Raw genomic sequence first — 26421 nt, forward strand, 5'->3', positions numbered from 1 at the left:
TTCATTTGAACGAAGTTAGCTTTCTCTAGTTCAGCGAGATGTTCGGCTACAGCGAGATCAATATAAAACAAGCAAAACGCATTTGCGCATGCTGTATGCCACGGTTAGACTGTCCTCCGACGTGCGACAGGCAGCTCCCAAAAAGTGCCTTAAGCCTATTCCCTCTAGCGCTAAGGACAATAGCTGGAACGCAGCGCCGCGAGGATGTGCATCTCCGCCAAGGTATCCAGGGTGACCCTACTCGCTCGCTGCCATCCAAAGGCAACTTCTAAGCGAACAGCGCCCACAGCGTCCCGCGGTGTCGGACCGCCCCGGTGCTTTCCGGCAATCACGGCTGCAATACCAGTCAGCCGATTGCGGCACCTGGCTCCCAGAGCCAAAGAGACAGAAGAGGAAATATTTACAACTTACAACTATATACAAGAAAAGTAGGGCCACCGTCCCGGCTGAGGCACTCACTCGCTTCCCGCGTGCTGTTCTCCGTGGACGGCTTGGTCTCGCGCTCCATGTACGGACCTCGTGGCTGCACCTCTCGAAGGTCTCAGCACACATAAACAAACACACACACAAATAAAAATGCTCCACACACACCAACACATGCACGACCATTTGTTCTCGTTGCAACACCTCTCCCCTCGCCGTCAAGAAAGCATATTAGCCTTGCTAGCATAGCGATGTCGGGTCAGGCCTAATGTTAAAAGTCCGGGCAGGCACTCCACGCCGCGAACTGACTATCGTCCTTTGTCCCTAGGGAGGGGTAACTAGCTCAAGTGCTTCTGCACGAGAGAACCACGTTGAGGCGCCATTGTGGGGTTTAATAGGGGGACGGTCTTCCGCCCCGCTCCTACTCCGCAGGTGCAGCGTCCTCGCTGGCGACTCGCGGAGGGAAGAAAGGGGGCAGAGGACTGGCACGACACATAGTTAATACTCGAATGCTATTTATTGCACTTGCAAACAATACAGAGCATGCCGGCTAGCTATACATCAACAAGGTTTTCCTTTGAAGGGCAAGGCTACGTAAGAAGGACTTTTGACTCACCGGCTGGGGAATGGGGGTGCGATATCGGCGGCGGACATTTGAACGCACCGTGAATATGGCGGCCGGGATCTCCCGTGTGCGCCGCATTCTTCGGACGAAGCCATACCACGGCGTTTGCCGCGGGAGGAGGCGAGCGCGTGCGGTATTTACCGGTCGCTTCGCCGTTGGGAACCAGAAGATGGGCGGTCGTGCACGACGGGTCCTCCCGTGTGCGCAGCGTACTCCGTGCCCGCTATCCCCCGGCATTTGCCGGGAGAGGCGGCGGGAGACGACCGCTCTCGTTGCCGGCTGGATCCAGAATCTCCCTCTCGTCTTCTCGCGGGAACCCGTGTAGACGTCTTGGTGGCGCACCCATCGCTGGTATCCTTCCCCCAAGGGGAGGTATTTAGCTCCTCTCCCAGCCGGCGCTGCCATGAAGCTCGTTGGGGTGGTGGTGGTCGGTCGCGGCGAAGGGGGAGGAAGCTGGTTTTCCACAACTTGTGGAAGAAGACTAGGTTGAGACAGCAAGGTCATGACGGCAACGCCTGCGATGCCTTGTCTAGCGTTTTAATCCGATGACAAGACCCAGGCGCGTGGCGGAGCCGGCGCCGCGGGACGATGATGATGGTACGTACAAATGAAAGAGGAAGATCATGGCATGTACAAATTAAAGAACATCCACGGAAGGCTCAAAATATATACATTTAAGGAGAGTGCCGTGTGGAACGCCGGAGAAAACAAGTTTGAAAGAGTGCAAGTTAGTAGATTTTACAAATTGCTTACGTCAGGTAAGGAGGCATTCAAGCGGTTTTAGTACATTTTAATGCGAGCGTAGAATTAGTAACGAGGTGCGCTGACTAACTTTATGGAGTAGCCGTCGTGGGTATGTGTCATTACAACGAGGGAGAAGAAGAAGAAGAAGCTCTGCCAAAAGTTAAAAAGATACAAACGTTGATGGAGTTGTGATCAAGAATGCAAGCAAATTATGATGAACAAAAGAAATTTGTTTTCCGCATGAATATGCGGAAACCGCGCTGTGTGGTGTGTGATAGAAAGATGCGTGATTCGAAAACGATCACTATGTGTGAAAACATTACCCGTTCAACAACTATCTGATGGGAATAACAGCATACGCCTTATTCTTCGGTTAGATATTCGTCTGATGTCGCCTGATATATAAGTAGATAATTATATGCCGAGTGGCTGTTTCCGAGTTTACGCATTGCGAACACCTTCGCTATCTTTCAGTTCTCTGACATCGTATCGTTTCGAAGGACCGTTGGAATATTATGGATATGTGTCACCCGTTAGTAATTAGGGGGATTATTAACGATGCGCCCTTAACGGTGCGCACACTCCCAGAAACCCTTAGAGTGAGGGGGGGTAGCTGTTCCGGTCGCAAAGGAGATGCCCTCGACCTGCGTGGCAAGCTCAGCCGGAATTCAACTACCTTGTAGTGACAGAAGGGGGTGGCCGTTTGGTGCCCAGCTGTCGCCGATTCAAACCAGAGTAAGGATCGGAGTCAGAAGAATAAACAAAACACAATTTATGTGGAGCAAGAGACGATACAAATGAATACAAAAGATCACTTGAAATGCACAGACGAGAGGTTCACAGAACAACAAACGCTAAGCATGCAACTCCAGAGGTATTCAATAACATAGAGGCTTTACAACACAGATGAAACACGAGAGAGTTACATAAACAAACACCAAATTGTTCACCGAGCACTGTTGCAGTCCGACGCCTCAAGAGCCACGATGTGGCCGCCATACGAGACGAGCGCCGCTCCCTTGCAAGTCCGTGGGCTTGCCAGAAGCGGGTGATCCCCGGGAGTCCAGCCGAAGCACAGGCGAACACGTCGCAAACACTGAATGACTGTCTGACTGACTGTCTGACTGACTGACTACGCAAGCGATGCGGTCTCTTTTGAATAGAGCGCGCCGCGTCTGTCTGCTAATACGCGCCAAAGCTAACGCGCACGCACACTTAGCTTCGCTGGTTAGAGCGCTCCCTTCTCCCATCGAGCCGCGCGTCGTCGTTGGTTAGGTCCCATAGAAAGTTCCTCAAAGGTCTGGCACATTCCAGGCCGATGAACCTCAGTCCTCCCCGGCCAATGGGAAAGAGGGTGACGGCAACGCGTACAAAGCAACGCGCTCTCCCGCGCGGGGAAGGAGGCTTTTCTCGCCATGCTTTCCACGCGACACCGCGCGGGCCTCGCGCCGTACCGGCTTGATGAAAATATGCGCCGATTTCGTGACACTGCCCCTCCCTTAAAGAATATTGTCCCACAATATTCACAACAACCACGAACATCGCGCGCACATGCACGCGCTCACAAGTATATGGGGCAAATGTCCGCATCACACACATGGCACAAATTTCGCAAACTGTAATAACACATTACAAAATTCACACATCAATGCCATGAAATTCACAAACATAGCAACACACTGTTGTCGGATACACATAGGAATCAACAACACACAGCTTTTCAAATGCTAAGCGCACAAACCTAAACTTCCGAGCGTAATTACAACCCGCGATCAGAGCGTGACACGCTTCTGTCGGCCAGGGAATCTGCCTTCGCTCTAGGCTCTCGCATTTGAGACGCTTCTATGTTCCCCGATCGGGCTACTGAAAATTCCCCGAGGCATGACTTATAGTCCCCTTGCAAATCACACAACCAATGTGTGCCGATAATTGCCCCTACAACCAGTAGCGCCAACGGATACACGGGAACCTGTTCCAACGCGCACAGACCAACAAAAAGAATCACTGTAGTAGTGCTCTTTCCTAGGCACCGGTATTCCTTTCGCGGAAGGTGGAATATTCCAAGTAATGCCCCCATAAGTAGGAAAAACACTTGGGCTACCTGCATCAACGAAGACCTAGGGATTCCTGACTTTATTTCCTGTATTGTCTCTTTCTTTTCGGTTTCCTCCTGAGGTGCTTCCTTTTGTTTATCCTTTTCTAGGGGCTTTTCCTCCGGCTTCACATGGCCTTGTTAGCCTCGCCTTCTCGTTTGCTTTTTAGGTTCACTGCAATGCTCAGGCGTGGAACTTCGATGAGGATCCTCGAGAAATGGCGCCCTTGATATTGCCCACTACCAAATCATAGATAAGGCGTTCCTTGCAAAGGGCTGTCAGTTTTCCAGAATAATATGGCGTCTGCACTTCCAATTTTGCCTCAGGTAGCAATTGAATTGAGCCGTCAATTAGCCTCACAGGGCATTCCTCACCAGTCAGATCATTCTCATGAATCAAACTGCGTTTAACAATTACGGCACTGCTACCTGTATCTCGTAGCACAGAATCTGATTTTCCTCCTATCTTTCCCCTCGAAACCGGCATCCGATTCACCGCAGCTCCAGGTTGCGCGTGTACTACGGCGTTCACCACCCGGATTTTCTTGTCCTTCTTCCGATTAACCACCTTCTCTGCTTCCTCCTCCTCTAGGCCGGGCACCACGAGGACTTTCTTGCCGTTCTTCAGCTCAACAAAGCCATCGGCATCTTCTTCCTCCAGGCGATATTCCGACTCTGACGGAGTCCTCGCGCATGCCGCCTGCGGAGCTGCCTTGTCAGCGTCGGGACACGACATTGCTTTGTGGCCCTTCTGTCCGCATTTCCAACACGAGGATGGATTGTTGGTTGCCAGTTTGAGGCAGTTAGGTGCATAATGGCCTAGTTGTCCGCAGAGATAGCACCTCGGGGGTGACTTTACGCTAGGTTTTGTCTGCCGGAATTCGGGTTTTCGAGGGGTTTCTGAATTTGCAATTTTGCTCAAATTTTCGCCTCCCTGGGCTTCCAAATACTGGTCTGCGAGATCTATCATTTCGTCCAATGTATGCGCTTTTCTTTCTTTTAAATAAAGCGACAGACCAGGGTGACAGCTGCCCAGGAATTGTTCCTTAATTAGGAGCTCGCGAAGTGCGCCATACTCTAGTTTACTTTTTGAGCGTTCAGTCCCGCGGTCAAAATAATGGCTCAATCGCGCAACATACTGTGTTGCCGTTTCACCGTCCATAGGTTTTCCAGTCCTGAACTTCTCACGAAACACATCCGTCGTAAATCTAAACCTTTTAAGTAATGCAGCTTTCACCTTGTTATACCTGCCAGCATCCTCAGGAGGAAGTCTTCTAAATACGTTTACGGCTTCGCCAGTAAGGCAAGTGCTTAAGATGATAGCACATTCACTGTCTGTCCAATTTGCATTAATGGCGATCCTTTCGAATCGCAAGAGGAATGCGTCGAGATTGTCTTTTCTCTCGTCGTACTTCGGGATCAATTTACTTGCGTCTATCCGCAAGCTGCTACGTCCTTCACTGGGGCTATGGACTACAGCAAAACTCTTGTTCCCTGAGTTTTGGTGCAGAAGTTTCATAGTAAGTATTTCCTTTTCCCGCTGAAATTCCTCTTCTTGCTGCTTTCGAGCCCTCTCTCTTTCTTCCTCATCTTCCTTTCGAGCCCTCCCTCTTTCCTCTTTTTCTCTCTGGCTAACCCATTTGCGCAGTTCGGCACCGGACAACCCCAGCTGGGTGCCAGCCTCAATCAGCTCTTTCAGATTCATATCTGAAGCGCGAACCGTCTGGGTGTAGCCTAAGCACTGCTTCGTGAACCTCGCCTAAACGCTTCCGCGCCGCACAACCTCTCGCTATCGCTCTGCTGCTACACAGTTTACAACCTCTTCGTAAACTCTTCGAACTCGTTCTCCGTCCTCTGAGCTTGAGTGCGCCCCAGAATAATTGTCACCCGTTAATAAATAGAGGGGGATTATTAACGATGAGCCCTTTACAGTGCGCACACTCCCAGACACCTTTAGAGTGAGTTGGGGTAGCTGTTCCGGTCGCAAAGGAGATGCCCTCGACCTGCGTGGCAAGCTGAGCCGGAATTCAAGGGCCTTGTAGTGACAGATGGGGGTGGCCGTTTGGTGCCCAGCTGTCGCCGGTTCAAAGCAGAGTAAGGATCGGAGTCAGAAGTAACAAACAAAACACAATTTATGCTCAGCAAGAGACGATACAAAGGAATACACAAGATCACTTGAAATGCACAGAAGAGAGGTTCACAGAATTACAAACGCTAAGCATGCAACTCCAGAGGCATTCAATAACATAGAGGCTTTACAACACAGATGAAACACGAGAGAGTTACATAAACAAACACCAAATTGTTCACCGGGCACTGTTGCAGTCCGACGCCTCAAGAGTCACGATGTGGCCGCCATACGAGACGAGCGCCGCTCCCTTGCAGGTCCGTGGGCTTGCCAGCAGCGGGTGATCCCCGGGAGTCCAGCCGAAGCACAGGCGAACACGTCGCAAACACTGAATGACTGTCTGACTGACTAACTGACTTACTGACTACGCAAGCGGCGCGGTCTCTTTTAAATAGGGTGCGACGCGTCTGTCTGTTAACACGCGCCAAAGCTAACGTGCACGCACACTTACCTTCGCTGGTTAGAGCGCTCCCTTCTCCTCCCATCGAGCCGCACGTCGTCATTGGTTAGGTCCCATCGAAAGTTCTCGAAAGGTCTGGCACATTCCAGGCCGATGAACCACCGTCCTACCCGGGCAATGGGAAAGAGGGTGACGGCAATGCGTACAAAGCTACGCGCCCTCCGCTCGGGGAATGAGGCTTTTCTCGCCATGCTTTCCACGCGACGCCGCGCGGGCCTCGCGCCGTACCGGCTTGATGAAAATGTGCGCCGATTTCGTGACAATATGATAATCGAGAAATAAACTTTAGTAGCTTTTACGAACTTCAATAATAAAGTAGATGCCAGTAGATAAAAGTGATAATTAATATTTGTAAAATTTTGCCGGTTTCAAAACAACAGGATACATTGCTAAATAATTTTGGGTACAACATTCCGGTAAGTTGATTTCAGTTTCAGGACATTTTCAGTTCTGTCGAGCATTCATGATCCGGGATGTTTCATCGTTAATTTGGATTAGTAAACTTCAATATGCTGCGCTTGAATAATAACTTCCCGATACTACCTAGGATTTTTTTTAACAAGGATGGTAATATCTTACTAAGGAACAATATTTTAGCAGCTGAAACGTAAGCTTCGATCGCGAGGTAACGCAACGACTATGGAAGTTGACTATTTGATGTTTTGGCTACACGGTATAAGGATTTTTTTAACTTTCTCCTGAATCAAGTGCTATAGCAAGGTGGTTTTGAATTGTCCAAGTTTTTTCATTTTGGTTTATAAGAGTTGGTAAGCTCGGAAATTTTTTGTTTAGATGAGAGCCAGTGTCTCGAACAGTGTGTAAATCATAGTTTTCTAATAACACTGAAGTAATAACTTATTTCACTATTTATTTCGCGGAAATCTCCATGCTTGCACTTGTCGTCTTTCTAATCTCTTATTTTGTTATAGTGATAAATATTGAATGCAAGGTAAAGGTCATCACTCACTCGTGGCAAGAGTATTATTTGCGAACACAGTTCATGCTTGAATCGAGGTTTTTCTAGTTTGGTTTGTCTTTGGGGTTTAACGTCACAAAGCACCCCTGGCTATGAGAGACGCCGTAGTGGACCACGAGAAATTTCGACCACCTATATTTATTGAAAACGCACTGCCATCGCACAGCACACGCGCGCCTTCCTTTCCGCCTCCATAGAAAAGATGCCATAGAGGGATTCGAACCGTATCCGTGGAGATAGCAGCAGTTAAGCGCCCTATACATTGTACCATCGTGGCAGTTAAGTAAATCTGGTATGTCTGTAGTCTACGTCAGTTATCCGACTAGGCTGCGGGAAAGGCTAGCGTTCAGTTTATTTGTTTTTTTCCTAGCTCTCAAACAGGCCAGGTGTGCCTCAGGTTTTACATGAGGGGTAGATTTTACAGAGCTATCGTGAGTAACCGGAAAATATAGTTAAAGCACCAATGAAATTTCCAAATATTTCCCAAGTTTATGAGTAAGGTTTACTAAGGTTATCGAAGAAAAACAAAAAATATTATTAGGAAAATATAAAGTCGAACAATAAAAACACAGGTGCCGATGGCTAATGCGACATTACAAAGCTGGTGTCGTCATTATTATTGGATGTGCCATTTTTCCTTATCATTAGCATAGCCACAATTGCAGTACTCATCCAAGGGCACATTTACACATTAAAATTATTGGTCTGCTCAGAGCTCCGGCGGAGAGAACGTTTTAGAAAACGTAAAACATTTCGCCTAAAATCGATATCATCGGCATCTGTGCTAGATATGAAAATATTGTTACGGGGTAGTTCAGCTTGGAGCAGAGGGCAGACACGGAAGACGAGGCTTTCAAGCAACAGACGTTTTGTGCTGGCACCAGCGGACTCTGCTCGAACGTCATCTTCTCTAAAACTCACGAGAGTCTACTTCTTGTTTCCTTATTGCGCATATCAGTGCATGCACCGCCTAATGTAACACTACCCCGCCGGCTGAAAAGCACCGTCTCGGTGCGTACTAGCGTCCAAACCAGGGTCCGTGTAGTACGGCTTGGCATGCAACATAGACCGTGTCATTGCGTAGTGTAGAAGTATGGCGTTCGGGATGCAAAGACGCAATTTCGTATGTTACTGGAGTCATTGTCGTAAAATATGGTAGGGTCCTGTATAACGGGGCAAAAGTTTTTCCGAGAAGCCAACGCGGCGAGCTGGGGTCCAAAGCAGCACGAGAGAGCCGCAAGAATACTGGGTGTTGCGATGACAGGAATAACAGCAATGTTTCTGGGAGTGCTGGGAGGCTGCGAGTCGGTTGCGAGCAACAACGCGGGCAGCATCAGATCGGGCTATGGCGTCACGAGCATATGAGCTGGAAGTGGCGACAGTCGGGAGCAGGCTTTAAAAATGAAGCAGAGGTTCACGGCCGTATTCATGATAGAAGTGGGAGTAGCCGGTAGTGTCGTGACGGGACGAATTGTATGCAAATGTCACATATGGCAGCGTTATGTCCCAGTCGCGGTGGTCATCAGAAACGTACATAGACAACATGTCAGTCAGTGTCTGTTTAAAGCATTCGGTAAGTCCGTTCATCTCTGGAAGGTAGGCGGTCGTGAAAGAATGACGAACGTTGCGCAACCGTACGATCTCGTCGACTATACGAGCAAGAAAGCAACGGCCACGGTCGGTGAGCAGTTGGCAGGGAGCTCCATGGACGAGTATAACGTTGTTGAGGAGAAAAGCAGCGACATCAGTTGCAGAACTCTTTGGTATTGATCGTGTGAGCGCGTATTCTGTGGTGTAATCAGTGGCCACCGCAATCCATTTGTTCCCCGATGCGGACCGTGGAAGAGACCCTAGAAGTTCCAGACCCACTCGAGGAAATGGGTTATGAGGATGTCGATCGGCTGCAGAAGACTAGCTGGTAAAACGGATGGCTTTTTCCGGCGCTGACAGCGGTCACAATCAGCTACGTAGCGGCGGACTGCGCGGTATTGGCCTGGCCAAAAGAAACGACGGCGCACACGGTCGTATGTGCAAGAGACGCCTAGATAACCCGCTGTAGGAACGTCGTGAAGCTATTGGAGGACGGCTGTACGTAGGTGCTGAGAGACTACTAGTAGAAGGTCAGGGCCATCAAGTCTCATATTGTGCTGGTATAAGGCGCCATCGTGGAGCACAAAGAAATGAAGGGAAGGGTCATGGCGATCGGCGCTGAGGCGATTGATAATTTCGCGAAGCTGAGGGTCCTGGCGTTGCTCACGGCGAATGTTGGAAAAGTCGAACATAGAGTGCAGGCAAGCGTCATTGTCACATTCAAGTTGACTTCGCGGGTCGAGTGGATGACGGGACAGGCAATCGGCGTCTCGATGCAACTGGCCAGACTCATAAACTACTACAAAATTGTACTCCTGAAGGCTCAAGGCCCAACGTCCAATGCGGCCTGTAGGGTGAGTGTAGAAAGCCAGCACAATGCGTGATGGTCAGTGACTACTCTGAATGGCCGCCCCCAAACTAGGGCTAAGCACTCACGTTCAGTGATGGAATAATTCTCTTCCGCCGCAGAGAGGATTCGGCTGGCATAGGCGATGACGCGAGGGGAACCGAGCTGACGTTGTGCGAGAACGGCTCCAATACCATGACCACTTGCGTCGGTGCGTACTTCTGTGTGCGCTGACGATTGAAGTGAGCCAACGGTGGCGGACCGGTGAGGTGGGCAATAAGAGCGACGAAGGCGGCCGATTTTTCGCGGCCCCAGGAAAAGGAGACCTCTTTTTTCAGAAGCTGCTTGAGCGGACAGGCGATTTCGACGAAGTTTGGTACAAATCGCCGGAAATATGAGCAAATCCAAGGGTCGCTGCTAGATTTCGGTATACGGAAATCCCTTACAGCTCGAATTTTGTCGGGGTCCGACTGGATGCCATGGGTGTTGACTAAATGTCCTAGGACCTTAAGTTCCTGGCGACAAAAGCTACACTTCTTGGAGTTCAACTGAAGGCCAGCTCGTCGGAAGACGCCAAGAATAGCCGAAACACGATGGAGGTGGCCCTCAAAGGTTGATGAAAATACGATGACGTCATCGAGGTAGCACAGACATGTGGTCCATTTGAGCCCGCGTATAAGGAGTCCATCATGCGCTCGAAGGTCGCGGGGGCATTCCATAAGCCGAAAGGCATCACCTTGAATTGATAGAAGCCATTCGGGGCGATAAAAGGCGTCTTTTCACGATCTCTTTCGTCAACAGAGATATGCAAATATCCAGAACGGAGATCGATGGAGGAGGAGTAGCTGGCATCATGCAGGCAGTCGAGAGCGTCATAGATCCTTGGAAGAGGGTACACGCCTTTCTTTTTTATCTTGCTTAGGTGTCGATAATCTACGCAAAACCTCCAGCTGTTGTTTTTCTTTTTCAAGAGTACTACCGGAGACGCCCAGGGGCTGCTCGACGGCTCAATAATGTTGCTTGCAAACATTTTCTCTACTTCTTCCTGAATCATGCGGCGTTTGGAAAGAGCAACTCTGTAAGGCCGTATGTAAATAGGCCGGGCATCTCCAGTATTGATGCGGTGTGTGACGAAGGACGTTTGGCCCAGGGATCCGTGAACGAAATCAAAAATGTCGCAGTATGACCGCAAAAGGCCGGCAAGGGTACTGGCACATTAGGGACGCAGGTAAGAGGCAACCATGGCTGAGATGCGGTCGTCCGGACAATGTGACGGGACAGATTGTGCAGGTACCTCGGCGTGACGGTGGGAGAGACCTTCAGAAATAGTAAAGCTGGACAAAGGCGACAGCTCGGCAAGGAAAATTTCCTCCGGGGAACTTGCGAAGACATGCTGAAGTTGAGTACGGGAAAGTAGGTAAGGTTATTCTCGACGTGTACAATGTTATGAGGTAGGACAATGTTGCGCTGTAGACTGATGTCGGTGATGGGGTTGACACCGTAGACGCCGTCAGAAAGGGAGAGAACAGGTGACATGGGCACGTATACTGCTGCCTCGGGAGGTAGGCGAGTAAATGTACTGGTGCGGAGGCGAGGCTAGGAATGGTCAGCACTGGGGTCGTGAACACAAAGGGGCTGGACTAGGCGCAGAAGTCCGGAGGAACAGTGAATGAGAGCGGAATGGGCTGTTAAAAAGTCTAGGCCTAAACTCACGAATTGAGAAGTACTAAGGAAGGCGAAGAGCACAGGGACGTGGTGGCTGGCGATACTAACGCGCGCAGCGCACATTCCGATGATGGTAGCAGTGTTTCCATCAGCAACACGAAATGTAGAGGTGTTAGCGGGTGTAAGAACGTTTTTTAGGTGATGGCGGAACGACGAACTAAGGACCGAAATATGGGCTCCAGTGTCAATGAGAGCGGGCACAGGGACTCTATGTACGGGGACACTGGTCAGGGTGCGGCGTGGTGCGATGGTTGAAACACAGTTGGCTGTCCTGGTTGGTAACACAGCGTCACGTCCGGGTGCTGCGTTGCTTAGTTTCCCGAATAGGTGCCTTGGTATGTTGGGGACAAGCTGCGGCGAGGAGTAGGTGATCGGAAACGGCGGGCTTGAGGAGATGGCGAACGGCTAGGATGACGGGAGAGAGAGAGAGACAAGGCAGAGAGGTTAACCAGGAAAGCTTCCGGTTTGCTACCCTGCACTGGGGAAGGAGAATGCTGAGGTGACAAAAACGCGTCGTGGTGCATAATAGTGATGGTTGACAGGTGGTGGTGTTGGTGAAAACGTTTATTTCATATTGGGAGGTTTGACGCGGAGCCTTAAGGGACGCGGAGCCTTTTAATACTGGGTGGAGACCCTAGTCAGGGACCCCATTGGCTGTTGCCGCCGCCCGCGCACGCCGCGTTAAGGCCCTTTGGGCCTGTCGGTCGCAGCAGCCGAGCAGGGTCGCCTCCCAGTCCTCCCGGGAAGGGTTAGGGAGGGGGGAAGGGATGGGTTTTGTTGGCAGGCCCATACCATGTGGTAGGTGTCAGCCACCTCCCCACAGTACTGGCACTGTCGAGTGAATTGTGAGTCAAAATGTTTAAGTACTGCCGGGCACAGCATTGTGTTAGTGATGAGGCGCAGGAACAGCCTCTCGTCCGCTTTTCCTAACCCTTTGCAGGGGTTAAGGTATTTGCGATGCGTGTTTTGACAAAACATTACAATATCTTTAAATATGTAGGCCGGATTGGAATCGATGTCCTCAGCCGATTCGAGTCCCGAGGAAACTGCCCGGAGAGAAAGCGCGCGGGCGGCTGCGTTAGCTGCCTCGTTCCCTGCAAGACCCTGGTGGCTAGGAGCCCAGACGAGATATCGGCACGCGGGGTCCGTGTCCCGACAGCAATTTTGAAATATTCTATAGGCTAAGGGGGTGGTCCACCCTTGAGCGACGTTCCGGCAAGCCTCGTGAGTCGGTGATGATATATTTATAAGTGTGGTCTGAGGCGGCGAGTGCAATGGCTACTTCTTCAGCGTGTGTTATAGATTTCGCCTTGAACGTAAGGCCATCGACTGTGTTCCCGTTGCGAACGACAGTGGCCGTGTACCAACCCCCCCGGATGGGGGCCCGAGGCATCCACGTAGAACACACCTGATTTGTTGCCATAATGGCGGGCCAAGGCTTCCGCCCACGCCAGGCGCCGCCAATTATAGTCTTCTCGTGACATGTTGGCAGGGAGAGGCCGCACTCTGAGGGCGCGTCTCCAGAGTTCTGGGATGCGGAGCATCTCCTCTGTGAACTGTTTATGTTGAATGTTCAGCCGGGCAAGAAGGCGGCGACCCGACACTGTCTGTTTGAGGCGGGTATATTGGTTCTTCACATGTGCTTCCCGAAGCTCCCTGAAAGTGTTCACCACCCCTAGGGCCATGAGCCGACTGTTGGAGGTGGAGATTGAGAGGTCGAGGGCACGTTTCATGATTTTTCGGATCGTGCTTCCGCAAGTGGAGGTAAGGAGTCGAATACAGGATTCGACTGGTTACAAAGGCGTTTGCCAGCCGCAAGGCATCCTTACATCGCAACCCCCCGCGTTTGTTAGACACCCGGCGGACCATACAGCCCACCTGGTCCCCCACCTGGTGGAGCTTGGCTAGTGTTGTGTCAGGGCGTCTTTAGTGATGGAGGAAGAGATTGAGTACTCTGATCTTTTCTGATTCATGAATTGGACCGCTCGCAAGCGACAGCGAGATTTGTGCAGTGCATCTACGAGAGGGACGGAGATGCACAAACTGTGATTTCTGGGGGGAACATTGACAGGGCTGTAATGGGCGCGAGAGTGGGGAGTCGGACGGCTGCGGCAATAGCGGGACGTATGGCCAACTCGGCAGCAGACGAAGCAAATAGGCCTAACGTTATATGTGCGCCACACCACAGGATTACGGGTAGGGTAGCGCGGTGTATATGGCGGGGTTATGGTAGCAGCAGCAACCACTGGGATTGGCTGTGGTGCAGGAGGTAGTATGGTAGGATTTGAAACGAGGCCCACATTTCCGAATTCTTGGCGGACAACAGCTTCTATCATAGCTATTGTTGCCTCTGTAGGAGGTGACGTAAGTGTAACAGGAGTCAAGGCCTCGATCTCCCTGAAGACGATGGTAGTGTGTATATTCTAACTTAAAGGCGAATCGTGTGGCAAATCTTCACATGAGGTTGTAGTCGCCGTGTTGTGAAGGCGCTCAAACCGACGGACAATGCGACGCTGCTTCGCCTGTTCGAAACGGCGACAGACTTACAGGACTGAGTCCACCGCAGAGCAGTCTTTGCAGAGAAGTATATTGAATGCGTCATCAGCGGTACCCTTAAGTATATGGCCCACTTTATCATCTTCGGTCACGGAGGTATTCAAGTTTCGACACAGGGCGAGAACGTCCTGTATGTAGGCAAGATATTACTCAGTGGACGATTGAACACGATTAGTGAGGTCTTTTTTGGCTGCCAGAGCTCGCCAAATTGGTTTGCCGAATAAGTCCTGCAGTTTGTGGTTGCAGATGTTCCATGCAGGCATCTCCTGCTCGTAGTTGGTAAACCAAGTCTTCACCGATCCAGCTAGATAGAATATTATGTTTGCAAGAATTATGCTAGCATCCCACCGATTATTCTTTCTGCATCTTTCTTATTCGTCGAGCCAATCTTCAACATCCTTCTTGTCTTCGCCGTTGAAAATAGGCGGATGGCGGATTTTGGTTAAAACGACTGGGACAGCTGTAGTTTTCGTAGCGGGTGATGCGTCCTGGGATGCCATGCTTACTGTGGTAGTTGGTGGGGTGAGCTCGGGGAGATGGAGTCCACCGCGCAAATCCAGGTTTCTGGCGCGGACATACGAGGCGCTGTGGCAAGGGGGATCGAAAAAACCTCCACCATGGTGTTGCGTGGTAGTTCAACTTGGAGCAGAGGGCGGACACGGAATACAAGGCTTTCAAAGAAAAGACGTTTTTGTAGGCCCCAGCCGACTCTGCTCGAGCGTCGTCTACTCTAAAACTCACGAGAGCCGTCTTCTTCTTTCCTTATGCGCATATCAGTGCATGGACCGCCTAATGGAACAATATCATGGAACATCTTTGACTGAGCTGTACGTTGTATATAAACCAGCCCACTTCCGCATCTAAAAAAACAAACGACCGCGACCTGTCAGATATATCTTGGAGGTATGCAAAACCTTTTGTAAATGGTTGTACAATGTGATTCGGTCCGGTTCGACAAGAACTAACAGCTCCTGTGTTCTCCTTCACCCATCAGACCGGACTACCGTGCCCGACGTTACTAGCCTGACACTCGTAATGGCCGCATCAGGTGCCATGTTTCCTTTCGTACCAAGGGCGCCAGCACTCTTCACTGAGGATACTTTTACACGCTTCTATTAACTTAGTGCTTCAGATACTAAACTGATGACTAATCTATCACCACTGCCTTATAAGACATTTATTAAACCGCTCTTCCACGTCCGCTTCATTACCATATTCACGAACATTCATTCCTGATCAGGCCTGTCGCAATGCAAGCTGACACATTCACTAGCACACGAAACCAACATTTTAACGCTTGGCTGCTTCACAAAATTGTTCCTTACCCGTGCTCACATGCTTTAGGCGAATCCCCCAGGGTGCAGCAGCCGGCGCTCATACGACTACAAGGAATAATGTGCAGCTTGTGAGCAAGTGCCTACTAAAGCTGCATAGCCTCTCTCTGTAGCCATATGGCTGTGCTAGGGAGGCTGCCTATGAGCAATTGTTCTCTTATCCAATTTTCCGCGTACGTTACATGGTAGATCGCATTTTTCGTGTTTTTAAGCTTAAATGCATTAAGAGCATAGCTGGATCGATTTGGAAAGCAGAGCACGGCTGAAGGCTGACATTTCAGGCTGCTCAGCGCCATTCCTCATTCAAAGAGCACAGATAGGCAGCGTACCCTCCGATGCAGACATAAATAGAGAGATTTTAATCACTCCACATCATTCCCCTGCATGGTGTGGTACTAGGCCACAGTCATCCACCAGAACACACACATTCCAGAACTCACCTTCTTTGCACCAAACATCACCGATGAAAAGAAGGTCGCTAAAGTGTTGCCCACTACAGAGCCAGACAACCGGGTTATAATACTGAAACCCGGGGAGCTTGTCGAAATTTAGAATGACGCATTGTGGCACGCACCGCCAAACTCCTCCATGGATGCCAGTACCGGGATCACCCTCACTCATGTGTCGTCACCTGAGCGCCAGCGCATGCGGAACTAGAGGGGAACAAGGCCGCAGACCCCTCAACTCACGGGTTTATTCCCCGGGCATTGCCTTGATCCCGCCTCTAGAAATTGTTTACATGTAAAAAAACCGCCACTACCTTCTTCAGCTTTACCCTCCCCTCTTAAAGACTAACCAAAACTTTCAGAGCGCTAGGCCCTTCGTGTATATAGATACAGCACTCTGCCCGACAGTACTAGTGTATTTCAATCTAGCTTTTAAGGGGGAATGCCTATACTGTAGGTCCGCGTTTTCGGATGTGTAGCATAGACGTGTCCCACTTTCACAGTTTTCCCTTTGCCTATTCGAGAGAGCTGGGGGACTGCCGTGCTCAGCTGTTCTAACTTAAGAGATACAACGTGCTCTAGTGGCTAGGACCCAAGCTTCCGTGGAAGGCACAGGAGTCCCGACGAAGGACCCCTTCATAACTTTGTAAGGGGGTGGTCGTTAATACCTGCCCCTTTTGCTCTTTCATGCAAATTTTATCTAATACATTTCTTCACCGCCACGCCAACCTTCATAAGCAAGTCACTTGGACCATACTTGCTCTTGCTATAAAATAAAATTTCAAACCATCCGCCACAACCACGATCAATCAACCCTTTCCACAATAAATGTCTTCTTATCAAAACGCACTGCCCCTGTCTCATTCGGCCCCTAAACCTCTCGACCATCCATTTATCCAGCCAGGTCACACCGCTGGGCTCAATCTTCTCAGCTATCCACTTTAACTTCGCTCTAGCACTTATTAAAGATGCTCTAAAATCCGATTATAAACATTAACATTTGCTGCCGACATTACAATGGACTAGCAGCGGATGCCTTGACCAAGCTCAACATATTCTTCAACTCGGTACGGATATCATGCACACATGCATACAGGCTGTGGGTGTCGCGTGTGCACTGCAGACATCTGGGCTCGTATTCATCCAATCCTCCCGTGCAACCAAACTATCACCGTACTCCTCGCAAACGACCTGCACCAGTTGAACGACACCGACTGTTGAATCTTCACATTCATGAGGCCACAAGAGCCATCCACACCGTACACCTCTTGTAGATTCTGCAGATCCTACGGAACATTATCATTGGTTTTATCCGCCACATTTCAAGCCGCAATGGGATCCTAAAAAAAATGGGCGCTTTATGGCTTTTCGACGCACTCATTGTGAGCCGACTTGCCTACCATCTCCTCTATCACTCTCTGGCTGAATCCAAACTCACCGAACTTAGCGCCCTCTACCGTTTAACCAATAAAGCTGCCCTTAGTTTACTTCGTCATACCTGTACAAGCCATATTCGAAATGCGAAATTCGAACACTGCACGGGCTCCGCGCAAGCAGAGCCTCATATCACCATAAACAATACACCGAAAGCCAGGGCATTATCAAGACGGATGCTTCACAGAATCGAGGCCATGCCCTCAATAGCACCGCCGTGTTCACGGATATTGACTAATGAACGTTCAACGCCGGCTCCACCCAATTCAGCAGCACCGCCGAGGACGAATGCTTGGCACATCACACACATTAGCGCGGTGCGGAATAAGAACACCAGGATATGCTTCCAATCACCACAGCGATATTTCCTGCGAGCGGCCCTTTCACACGCGTCCACTCGAATATTGTCTACACTACCTGACCCTCCCCCTCCGTCACTTGCCCAAGTAATGCTGGCTACGAGGATATCCCTGCAAAAATGAGGGCGCTGTTGCGGATTGCCTCAATATGCACTGTTATCGGACCTTTGACTACAATAGAATTGTCCACCACTAACGTCGTTGCCCTCTCACGTACCTGCAATAACAGACGGTCAATCACACCGAATGCACGTGCTAGTGACAACTCCAGAGATATTCCTTCCCACCTCCTAAATTCACCCACATGTTTCAATACATGGTTTTGCACCCTACTGCACCAATTACAGCGCCACCCCACACTATCTCTTTCATTACCTCTGGGAACGCCCGGAACTTGACCGCTTTCCTTCCATCAGAATCCCCGCCCACGCTCTTCTGGTCACGCAGCTTGCCCATCAGCTGTGGCTGGTAGAGTGCGCCGAGCTAAAGGAAACGGCCAAAGGGCTCTTGGCAAGAGGATATCCCGAGGGTGGGAATTTTATTACATTAAATATTTTCCACCTCCTTCGCCCCGCCACTTTGTAGCAGTAGCTAAGGCGCCGGCCACTGTATAGGTGTGCCCGGATTAGAATCCGATCGCCAGCGGCTGCCTTTCTGTGGAGGCGAAACGGAGACGCGTATCTGTGCTAAGCTATGTCAGTGCAAGTTAAAGATCGCCAAGTTGTTTTATTTTTTTCTGCTGTCCTCCACTGCGGCACCTCTTAGTGCTGCATCATTATCAATCGCATTCTCACAAAATCTCGATGTCTGAAGCCACGGCTGACAGGAGGCAGAGGAGGAACAACGCTCCATCACAGAGAGAGCATCCATGCATTTGTTGTCTGGTGAGCTAAACATTGTGTTGCGCAGAGGGGACAGGAAAGGCTGCGATGAGTACTGAGTGAGAAGAAAGGTGGTGCTGGAATGGTCGACATGTGCGAAGCTGTCTATAATCGAAGCGAACCGAAGAAACAAGGGCAGCAGGGAGCTCGTCCCGCTGTGCATTCACTGCTAGGCACACTTGACTACTTCGTGTCATGGCTGTGATTCGTAGGTTAGTACGGAGGGTAGTCCAGGCCCGTCTTGGTTGTGTGAGGAAATGTGTCGTCAAGTACGATGACGGGAACAACGTCCGGGAAGGCGACAGCAGCTGTAGGAATCAACGGAGGTCGAAGTCGACATTATTGTTAAAAGACAGAGAGATGTGGAAGCGCAGATGAACTATCTACAGAAAAAAAGATCCGCAAAAACTCGATAATAAGCGCAATAGTTTAGCTGTAGAGACCTTGTATTTAACCACGACGTTCTTGTGGAGGACGTTAAGACCACGTCAGTGGTTCACTGACCACAAATTTGTGTTTGCCAATCTGGTACAAAGTGTGATTCGGATTCGACGCTGTCGCCAATAAAGGCATAAGATTAAGAAGGTCGGCTCTGTGGAGCTCATGGATGGTGTGGTGTATAAGCATGGCCGCCTGATTAACACAGAAATTTAACGTTCAAAAATTGAGTTACGGATAACACCATTCTATCAAAACGTCCCGCTGCAAGCTATTCCATGATTAAGTGACTTGAATTGTATGTATATTTTTCTGTCCAATTTTACTACCTCCTTCTTTTCTTCATTTGTGACGCAGACAGGTTTACCCAGAAATCTGTATTAGATACGGTGCCTTTTCATTCTTATAGACTAAATAAAACATTTGTCTTCCGAATTCTCACAGTAACAAAAATGTATTTCCCAAACGCATAACAATTGGTTTACCGGCAAGGAAGGCCATAGTGTCTCTCACGCGTTTTCTGTGGACACCTGACTCGAGCTGGACGAAAAGAAAGGAAGGTGGCAGTGAAAGCATTACATCGCCTCAAGATTTCAAGTTATTTCAGCAACACTACCTCCTAATTATTAGGTTATCTGTATCATATAGTCAAATCGACATTATCAAAAATATTATGTCACCTACAACGAATTCTGGCCAATCCCCCAATGTGGGTATGTGCCATTACAACGAGGGAGAAGAAGAAGAAGAAGAAGAAGCAGGAAAACACAAAGGGGCGCTGTACTGTAGGGCACGAGTAATTTTGGTCATCTGGGGATCTTTAACATGTGCTGACATCATACATCAGACCGACGTCTCTCAGTTTCACCTCCATCGAAATGCAGCCGCCTGTGGTCGGGATCGAACTCCGGTACTTCGAACCAGCATTCGGAATCTTAACCATTGCGCTACCGCGGCGGGGCCCTGAAAAGCAAATTATTAGCTAAATAGAGGCAGCACAAAGGAGGTGTTAGAGGAGCTATGAAGACGAAATATGAACGGCTTCATATTCAAACCGTCAGTGAACATTTCCAAATCGTTTGTAGCAATTCGTACAGATTATTGGCTTTAACTAGTTAGCTCCTTCGCCGCCGGAGCGCAATAAAGATGCCCGTATACTATTGCTGGGCTATGTGGATTCGAACCCGAATTAAAGAAACATCCTTGAGCTGTGCGATATCAGTGCGCGTGTAACTATTCCAATTGGTCAAGCGTTCAGGAGCCCTTAACTACGGCCTCTCTCGTAGCCTTATTCGTTTCGGGACGTTAAACGTTATTAAGGCATCCGTGAGCCGTGCGATGCCAGTGTGCGTAGAAATATTACAGATGGTCTAAATTTTCGGAGCCCTTCACTACGGTCTCACTCCTAGCCTTATTCGTTTAGAGACATGTCATTAGGGCAAACCAATTTGAAACCATAACAAATCTCCAACAGTATATATCCGGATTCATATGTACCAGTTTGTAATATCTTAGTTACATGAAAACAAGGGTGCTAACCAGGTAACGCAGCAGGCATTTTCGCTTTCATTTTCCACATTCAGAATGCGTTAAAGAATCTAAATGACCGGAAGGCGAAGAGTAGTGCAGTGCTAGAGAACAGACACATTAATCTGAACCTGTCAACAGATATTAGTGAACAATTCTGGCACAGCATGTAGTAAAGCTACCCTTTATGACTTGCACCATGTTTCCCCGCAGGTCTTGATAGCATGTTTGTCTAAAATGTTTTCGTCAATGCACATCATCTTTTGCAGTCAACTCTGGTGGACATACACATCCAGACACAGAGACAGGTGAGCTGAAACTTTGTTCTTCGAAGCCGCGTTTTCAACAATGTGCTATAGACAAGGTTATTAGATATTACTATTCTGTGTTTGTGGCTGTCTTATATTTACGAAAATATCAAATGACTCGAGCTTAACAGATGTCGCTTTCTGTAAACCGCTACAAATAAAGGTATATCACCAGAGAGAGGCATAAAACTAAACGTATTAGGAAATTCTTGTCATGTTTCAAACAATTTCCTTAACATGAGGTCATCGCAAATTCTGTATAAGAACTGAGGAAGGATATTCATCAAATAAATGAGGGTTATTCAGCTATAATCCTCAAAATGTATTTGTTTAATGGCTCGGAAATGAAATAGTTGCTCAAAGACATCGAAGGCAGGCACCTGGACACGTAGTCGGTTGAAATTACTTTGACTAGGTTTCATGTGCAGTTGGTAATTTGTTCCCTTATAATGACACTAATTCCAGACGAGTACTCCAATATTCTTTCTTCGGTGGGCGGAGGTGACCGCCTAGTTTTAAAATGGAACTGAATTGGTAACAACCTGTGCTTTCCATGAAGGCCACTATTGCCTGATCATCCTCGTTTGGCTTAGCACGAACACTTTACATTAGGCAGCCCAACTTCCATTAACTGAAGCCTACTCCTGAAGCATTTAACTAGTCGAGTCATTGTGCGAATGACAGAATAATTGTACCGACTGGTCAAGTTCACTAATAACACGGCTGGTGTAGCAGAGGGAGACTTAAAATTCATTGATTCGGCCTCGTTTGTGGCGTCGGACAGTTTGCGGTAAAGAAAACAAATGAGTGTGTAAACCGCAACGAGTGCTTACGCTCTGACATGATAATGATTGCAGTGCCGTTCGTGAAAGCACTTCATTATAAAGCGAGTTACGTTATTTTTATGACGGCGTCATTTCAATGGATGGCGTAAAGTGCGGGAACATTATAATTATGAAATTGCAGAAAGATTTGGAGGCTTGATGGATGTTAGAATCACTTGCGGGGTGTAGGCTGTGGGTGATCGCATGTAGGCCTGCTAGAATATATATACATATATATATATATATATATATATATATATATATATATATATATATATATATATATATATATATATATATATATACTGGAGAAATCATCAGCAGGGTCATGACAACTATAGGTTTCCCAGGAGGGCAAAATTTCTGAGCTAGCGCCTGTCAGAGATTGTCTACAGCATGCATGGGCTGCGTCAAAGAACGAGTTGAGATTTTACATGATACGAAGCCAATCAATGCCTGTTATTAGCTATGAACGATTTCACAGCCACTTGAAGAATAAGTGCGACCATGATATCTGAAGTCATGACAGATAGTGACGCCGTGAATAATCTTATCACCCTATAGTTAGGTAGCGAGACCTGCAGCGTAACTTGTCGGAGTGGAGTGGTTAACCACGGGCGACACTATAATTTTGCGTCGCTGATGTCTCGTACAATGAATGCTAGCACGGAAAAATAAGTCAAATGAAATAAAAGCGCCTTCCGACTGCCTAGAAGGCAGAATCAGGGACTGCTTGTGAGAGTTACTTACTTGCCTTTTAAAATGTCATTTCGTTCCAAATCAAATTTCATCCAACCTAAATGATTCATTATAAATATTATTCCGGTGAGATACATACAGTACAATATCCAAGTTGGTTTATATGAGTACGGTATGGATATATATGGGCGCAGTAGAATGGTATGAAGCTCATTGCGAGCAGATTATTTCCTCCAAGCAGGTCACACTGGAGACCCCGTGTCCAGTATGGATCTCAAAGAGGAGTGACCGATGCGGTATGGACCTCACACAAGGAAGACGGTGTCCGGTCTGTGGGCAAAACCACGGAGAATATGTCCGGTAAGATTCTATACCGAACGAACCTGTTCGGTATGGATATCTGCCTCGAAGCGATCCGGTATGGCGCTCATTCACTTGACATATTATGCCGAGTTCGGTACTCAAAACAAACGAACCCGTCATGCATCCGACTAACCGTAAAATGTAACTGTTTCGCAGCTCAAACCGGACAAAGCAATTAAGCGCAAACAGATAACCGTGACGAGCATGGAAGCATGCTGATGACATGAAAACATACACAATATACATTAATAATCTCCTATATATGTGCTTATGTGCGGGATTTTACAAACACCTTGAAGCTAAGAGGACATTCAAGTGTACGCTGACAGCCATTTGATATTAAAATATACGAGGGAGGCACTTAATACTTCAATCAAGCGTGCAATTTAAATAGCACTTACGGGCAGTGCACTTCGCAGTTCGAAGGGCACTTTACGCAGCGTGGTGCTAAAAAGGAAATATGAGAGCACTCCTACATACGAAACTAGCGACTCATCAAAATTCTTTTTTTGTTGTTTTAAACGCGAATATAAAGCACGAACTTCAAATATTGCTTTTAAAATAGCAGAAAATTAAAAAACTACCTCTACTTCGATATCAAGTCATGACTGATTGGATTGGTAAAACGTTTATTTGTGGCCTGCAGTAGAACGCGCGCTCGCGCGCGCGCGCTCCAGACGGGGCCTACGTCGTCCTCTGGGCACCGGCCGCGCGGCCTGGGTCCCCGCTCGCCGTGGCCGGCTCGCTGGTTCCCTGCCGGGCCAGCGCCTTGGTGACCTGCTGGATGGCCCAGAGTTGTTCCTCTTGATTGTAGCTCCATGTGGCTGCTTCCAATCGCGGCTGAAAATTTTCATTTTCAGTCATGACTGAAAATAATGTTTGAAAAATAGTAGCGTTGTTAGTCGAGACAAATTCGTAGCATCTACGGAATCCACTATAATCCGACAACAAACTACAACAAACAATATGGCAGACAACAGTAACGAGCCTATGTCCGCTACTGCTAGCATGGACTGGAAAATGTAATAGCGTATCTGCACGCGAAAACGCGACGCCAGCGGGAGGAACATCAGTTTAAGACGATCCCGGGAGCTGCAGAAGCCATTGCAGAACATCTTTGGTCTGCCAACAGCTTTACCATTGCGGCAGTAATGGCCGAGTAACTCACATGTGAACGGCAGCTTTGTTTAAAGAAGGAGCAGTGCTTGAGGATACCGTGCCCAGCCTGAGCAATTTTCCTTTTAAACAGGCACTTCGTGTGACACATATCATGCTTCGGTACCTGGTGTAGTCATGCCGTCCTGTTTTGGAACGACAGACCACCTGCATGATGAAGTCAATTTCACCCGAAAAGCGCATTACAGTGGGGCTTTACCGTTTGTGCTCAAGCGCCGAGGACAGAACCACCGTGTACCTGTTTGAAATCGTTCGTTCTGCTGCACATGTACTGCAGAAGGAGTTCTGTGTCGCCGTGATCGACCTGCTCGAAGGCCAGTGGCTGCGAATGGTGCAGCCTAGGAAGATTGTCACTAATATGTGAGATGTTTCTGCAGTCACTGGGTTCCCGCAAGCTATCGGTGCCCTTGATGTGTGCCACTTTCTTGGCTCGCGGTCTTAGGACCACGCCACAGAATAATATACCTACAAGGGCTCGTAGGTGTCTTCTTTCATTTCCTTGCTAAAATTGTTTATCCAGCGCAATGTTTTTTCTATATTTTGTTTTAGTTAAACGATGGGCTTCTTCGCAATAAACAGAAATCTCACGATCTTATCCAAGGCGCAAGCATGCATAATAAAACAATGTGTTTTTAATTCTTCAAGGCAGTGGCATTATGTGAACATGGTAATACTTCATAATGTTCACCCAAGACGTTTTTGAGAGTGAGTATTCGGGAACAAGCACATTGCGGCATATTATCGTAAAAAATGGAACTGCTTCTATTCGGTCGTGTTGCAGTGAATTTTTCACTGCAGCTTTGCATGCACTGCTTACGGCGGCTTTATTTCTCTAAACTATGGTAAGCACCCCTCAGTCCTGCTGCGTGAACCTCTGCGACAGATTTCAAAACCTTCCTCAATTCAGCAGAAGACGCTATGACCAGTTAGGTGCAGTCAACAAAAGTTCACTGCACTTTATTTGCCGATCAGGGCTTCCATTGCATTCGTGACATGCGGTACTAGAGTTTTCAGTTCAACTGCATTTTCCTTTGCGACCATACCTCCTTTCCCAGTCATGCTCATTGCAACTAGCTGCTTATTGTCAGTCCGCCTTTTGTGCGAGTTTTATGCGCATGCGCGAAGTCGCAGCGGTGACTGAAGGAAATATATTGGACGGCGTCGACGGCATTTCTCGTCGCCGCCAGTGCGCGGGGGCAGTGCTGCACGGTGATCGTCGCAGGCTTGGCAAAGCGATGTCAACCACATCTGCCGCTTACGGTTGCCACTCTCGAGGTGTCCCGGAATGCAAGACGCGGTTTTTCAGGTTCCCTTCGGCGAGCCACGACCAGCAACAACGTGAAGCTTGAATTAGGGCTACCAGGCGTCAAGATGTGAATGGGTGATCTCAGCAACCTACTGCGTACTCTCCACTGTGCGAAACACACTTCGTTAGAGCTATGTGTGCATCTAAAGGAAATGTGCATGATGAAAAGTACCTACTGGAGTTTGCACCAACCTGTAATCCTCCAGTGACAGCCGAAATGAGGATTTGTTCGATGCGTGTTTGGGTAATGTGCGACGGGGTCTGATCGCGATGTATTTTGTCGTTTGTTTTCGTTATGTGCGAAGGGGCCGAGTAGAGCATATATCACTGCAGGCGGTTATGTGCGCTAGACCGTAATATTTAGCATGTTTTATCGCAACTGCAGCCTGACTAAAAAGAAAAAACCCGGCGTTTTCTGGTATACACCGCCGTTCGCGAGTGAGTGGTTGAACTGGTCATGAGGCTCGCGTACGGCGGGTCGTCACAACAAACGCCGTATTATTTTTTTTTTGTTAGACGGCAGCCACGATAAAACATGCTAAATAATATGGTCTAGCGCACACAGTCGCCTGTGATATCTGCGTTTATCTGGCCCTTTCGCACATAAATAAAAACAAACGACAAAATACATCGGTCCCCGTCGCATTTAAATCAAACACGCACCGAACAAATCATTGCAGCTATCGCTGGTGCGTTAAAGGGTTGGTGCCAACTCCATTAGGTACTTTTCATCATGCATATTTCCTTTAGATGCAGACATACCTGTAGTATCTGTATTTTGGCCACTCGGAGCATATGACACACTTGACACTCTTCCCCGACGCAGTGTGTTTTTTTTTACCTTACAAGCTCGTCTTTGTTCTCGCCATCATTCGGATTTTGTTCCTGCGGTGTACGCAATCAGTTACACTTCGTTAGGGAGCTTGACAGTAGTCGTCTTCGTCCAACCGTCTGCATCAGCAAGGAAACTGCCGGGCACAAATGAGTCTCATGAAGGGTTCATGCTCGTTCACTTGCGGAGTGGAGCGCTCTGGACGCAGAACAGCGTTGGTTCCGGACCGACATGCGCATCGATGTGTCGGAGATGCGCATGTGTCACCAGGTCGTTGATTCCGCAGAAACCGCTGCGGAGGCATAAAAGTTGTGGATCCTTTCACAAC

General features: G+C 48.6%; 1 protein-coding gene across 2 annotated transcripts in view; it reads left to right on the plus strand.

The window, feature by feature from the left end:
• The window catches only part of LOC146194714 (uncharacterized), a 361541-nt gene that overhangs the window by 54582 nt on the left and 280538 nt on the right, over positions 1-26421 (plus strand). For both annotated transcript variants that reach the window (XM_084597512.1, XM_084597513.1), the window contains exon 7: positions 20855-20893. In XM_084597512.1, the coding sequence (XP_084453638.1) occupies positions 20855-20893 (39 nt within the window). The remainder of the gene's footprint in view (positions 1-20854; positions 20894-26421) is intronic.

The sequence above is a fragment of the Amblyomma maculatum genome, chromosome 3 (assembly GCF_055883805.1).
Source record: "Amblyomma maculatum isolate TAMU_Amacu chromosome 3, ASM5588380v1, whole genome shotgun sequence".
Taxonomy (NCBI): domain Eukaryota; kingdom Metazoa; phylum Arthropoda; class Arachnida; order Ixodida; family Ixodidae; genus Amblyomma; species Amblyomma maculatum.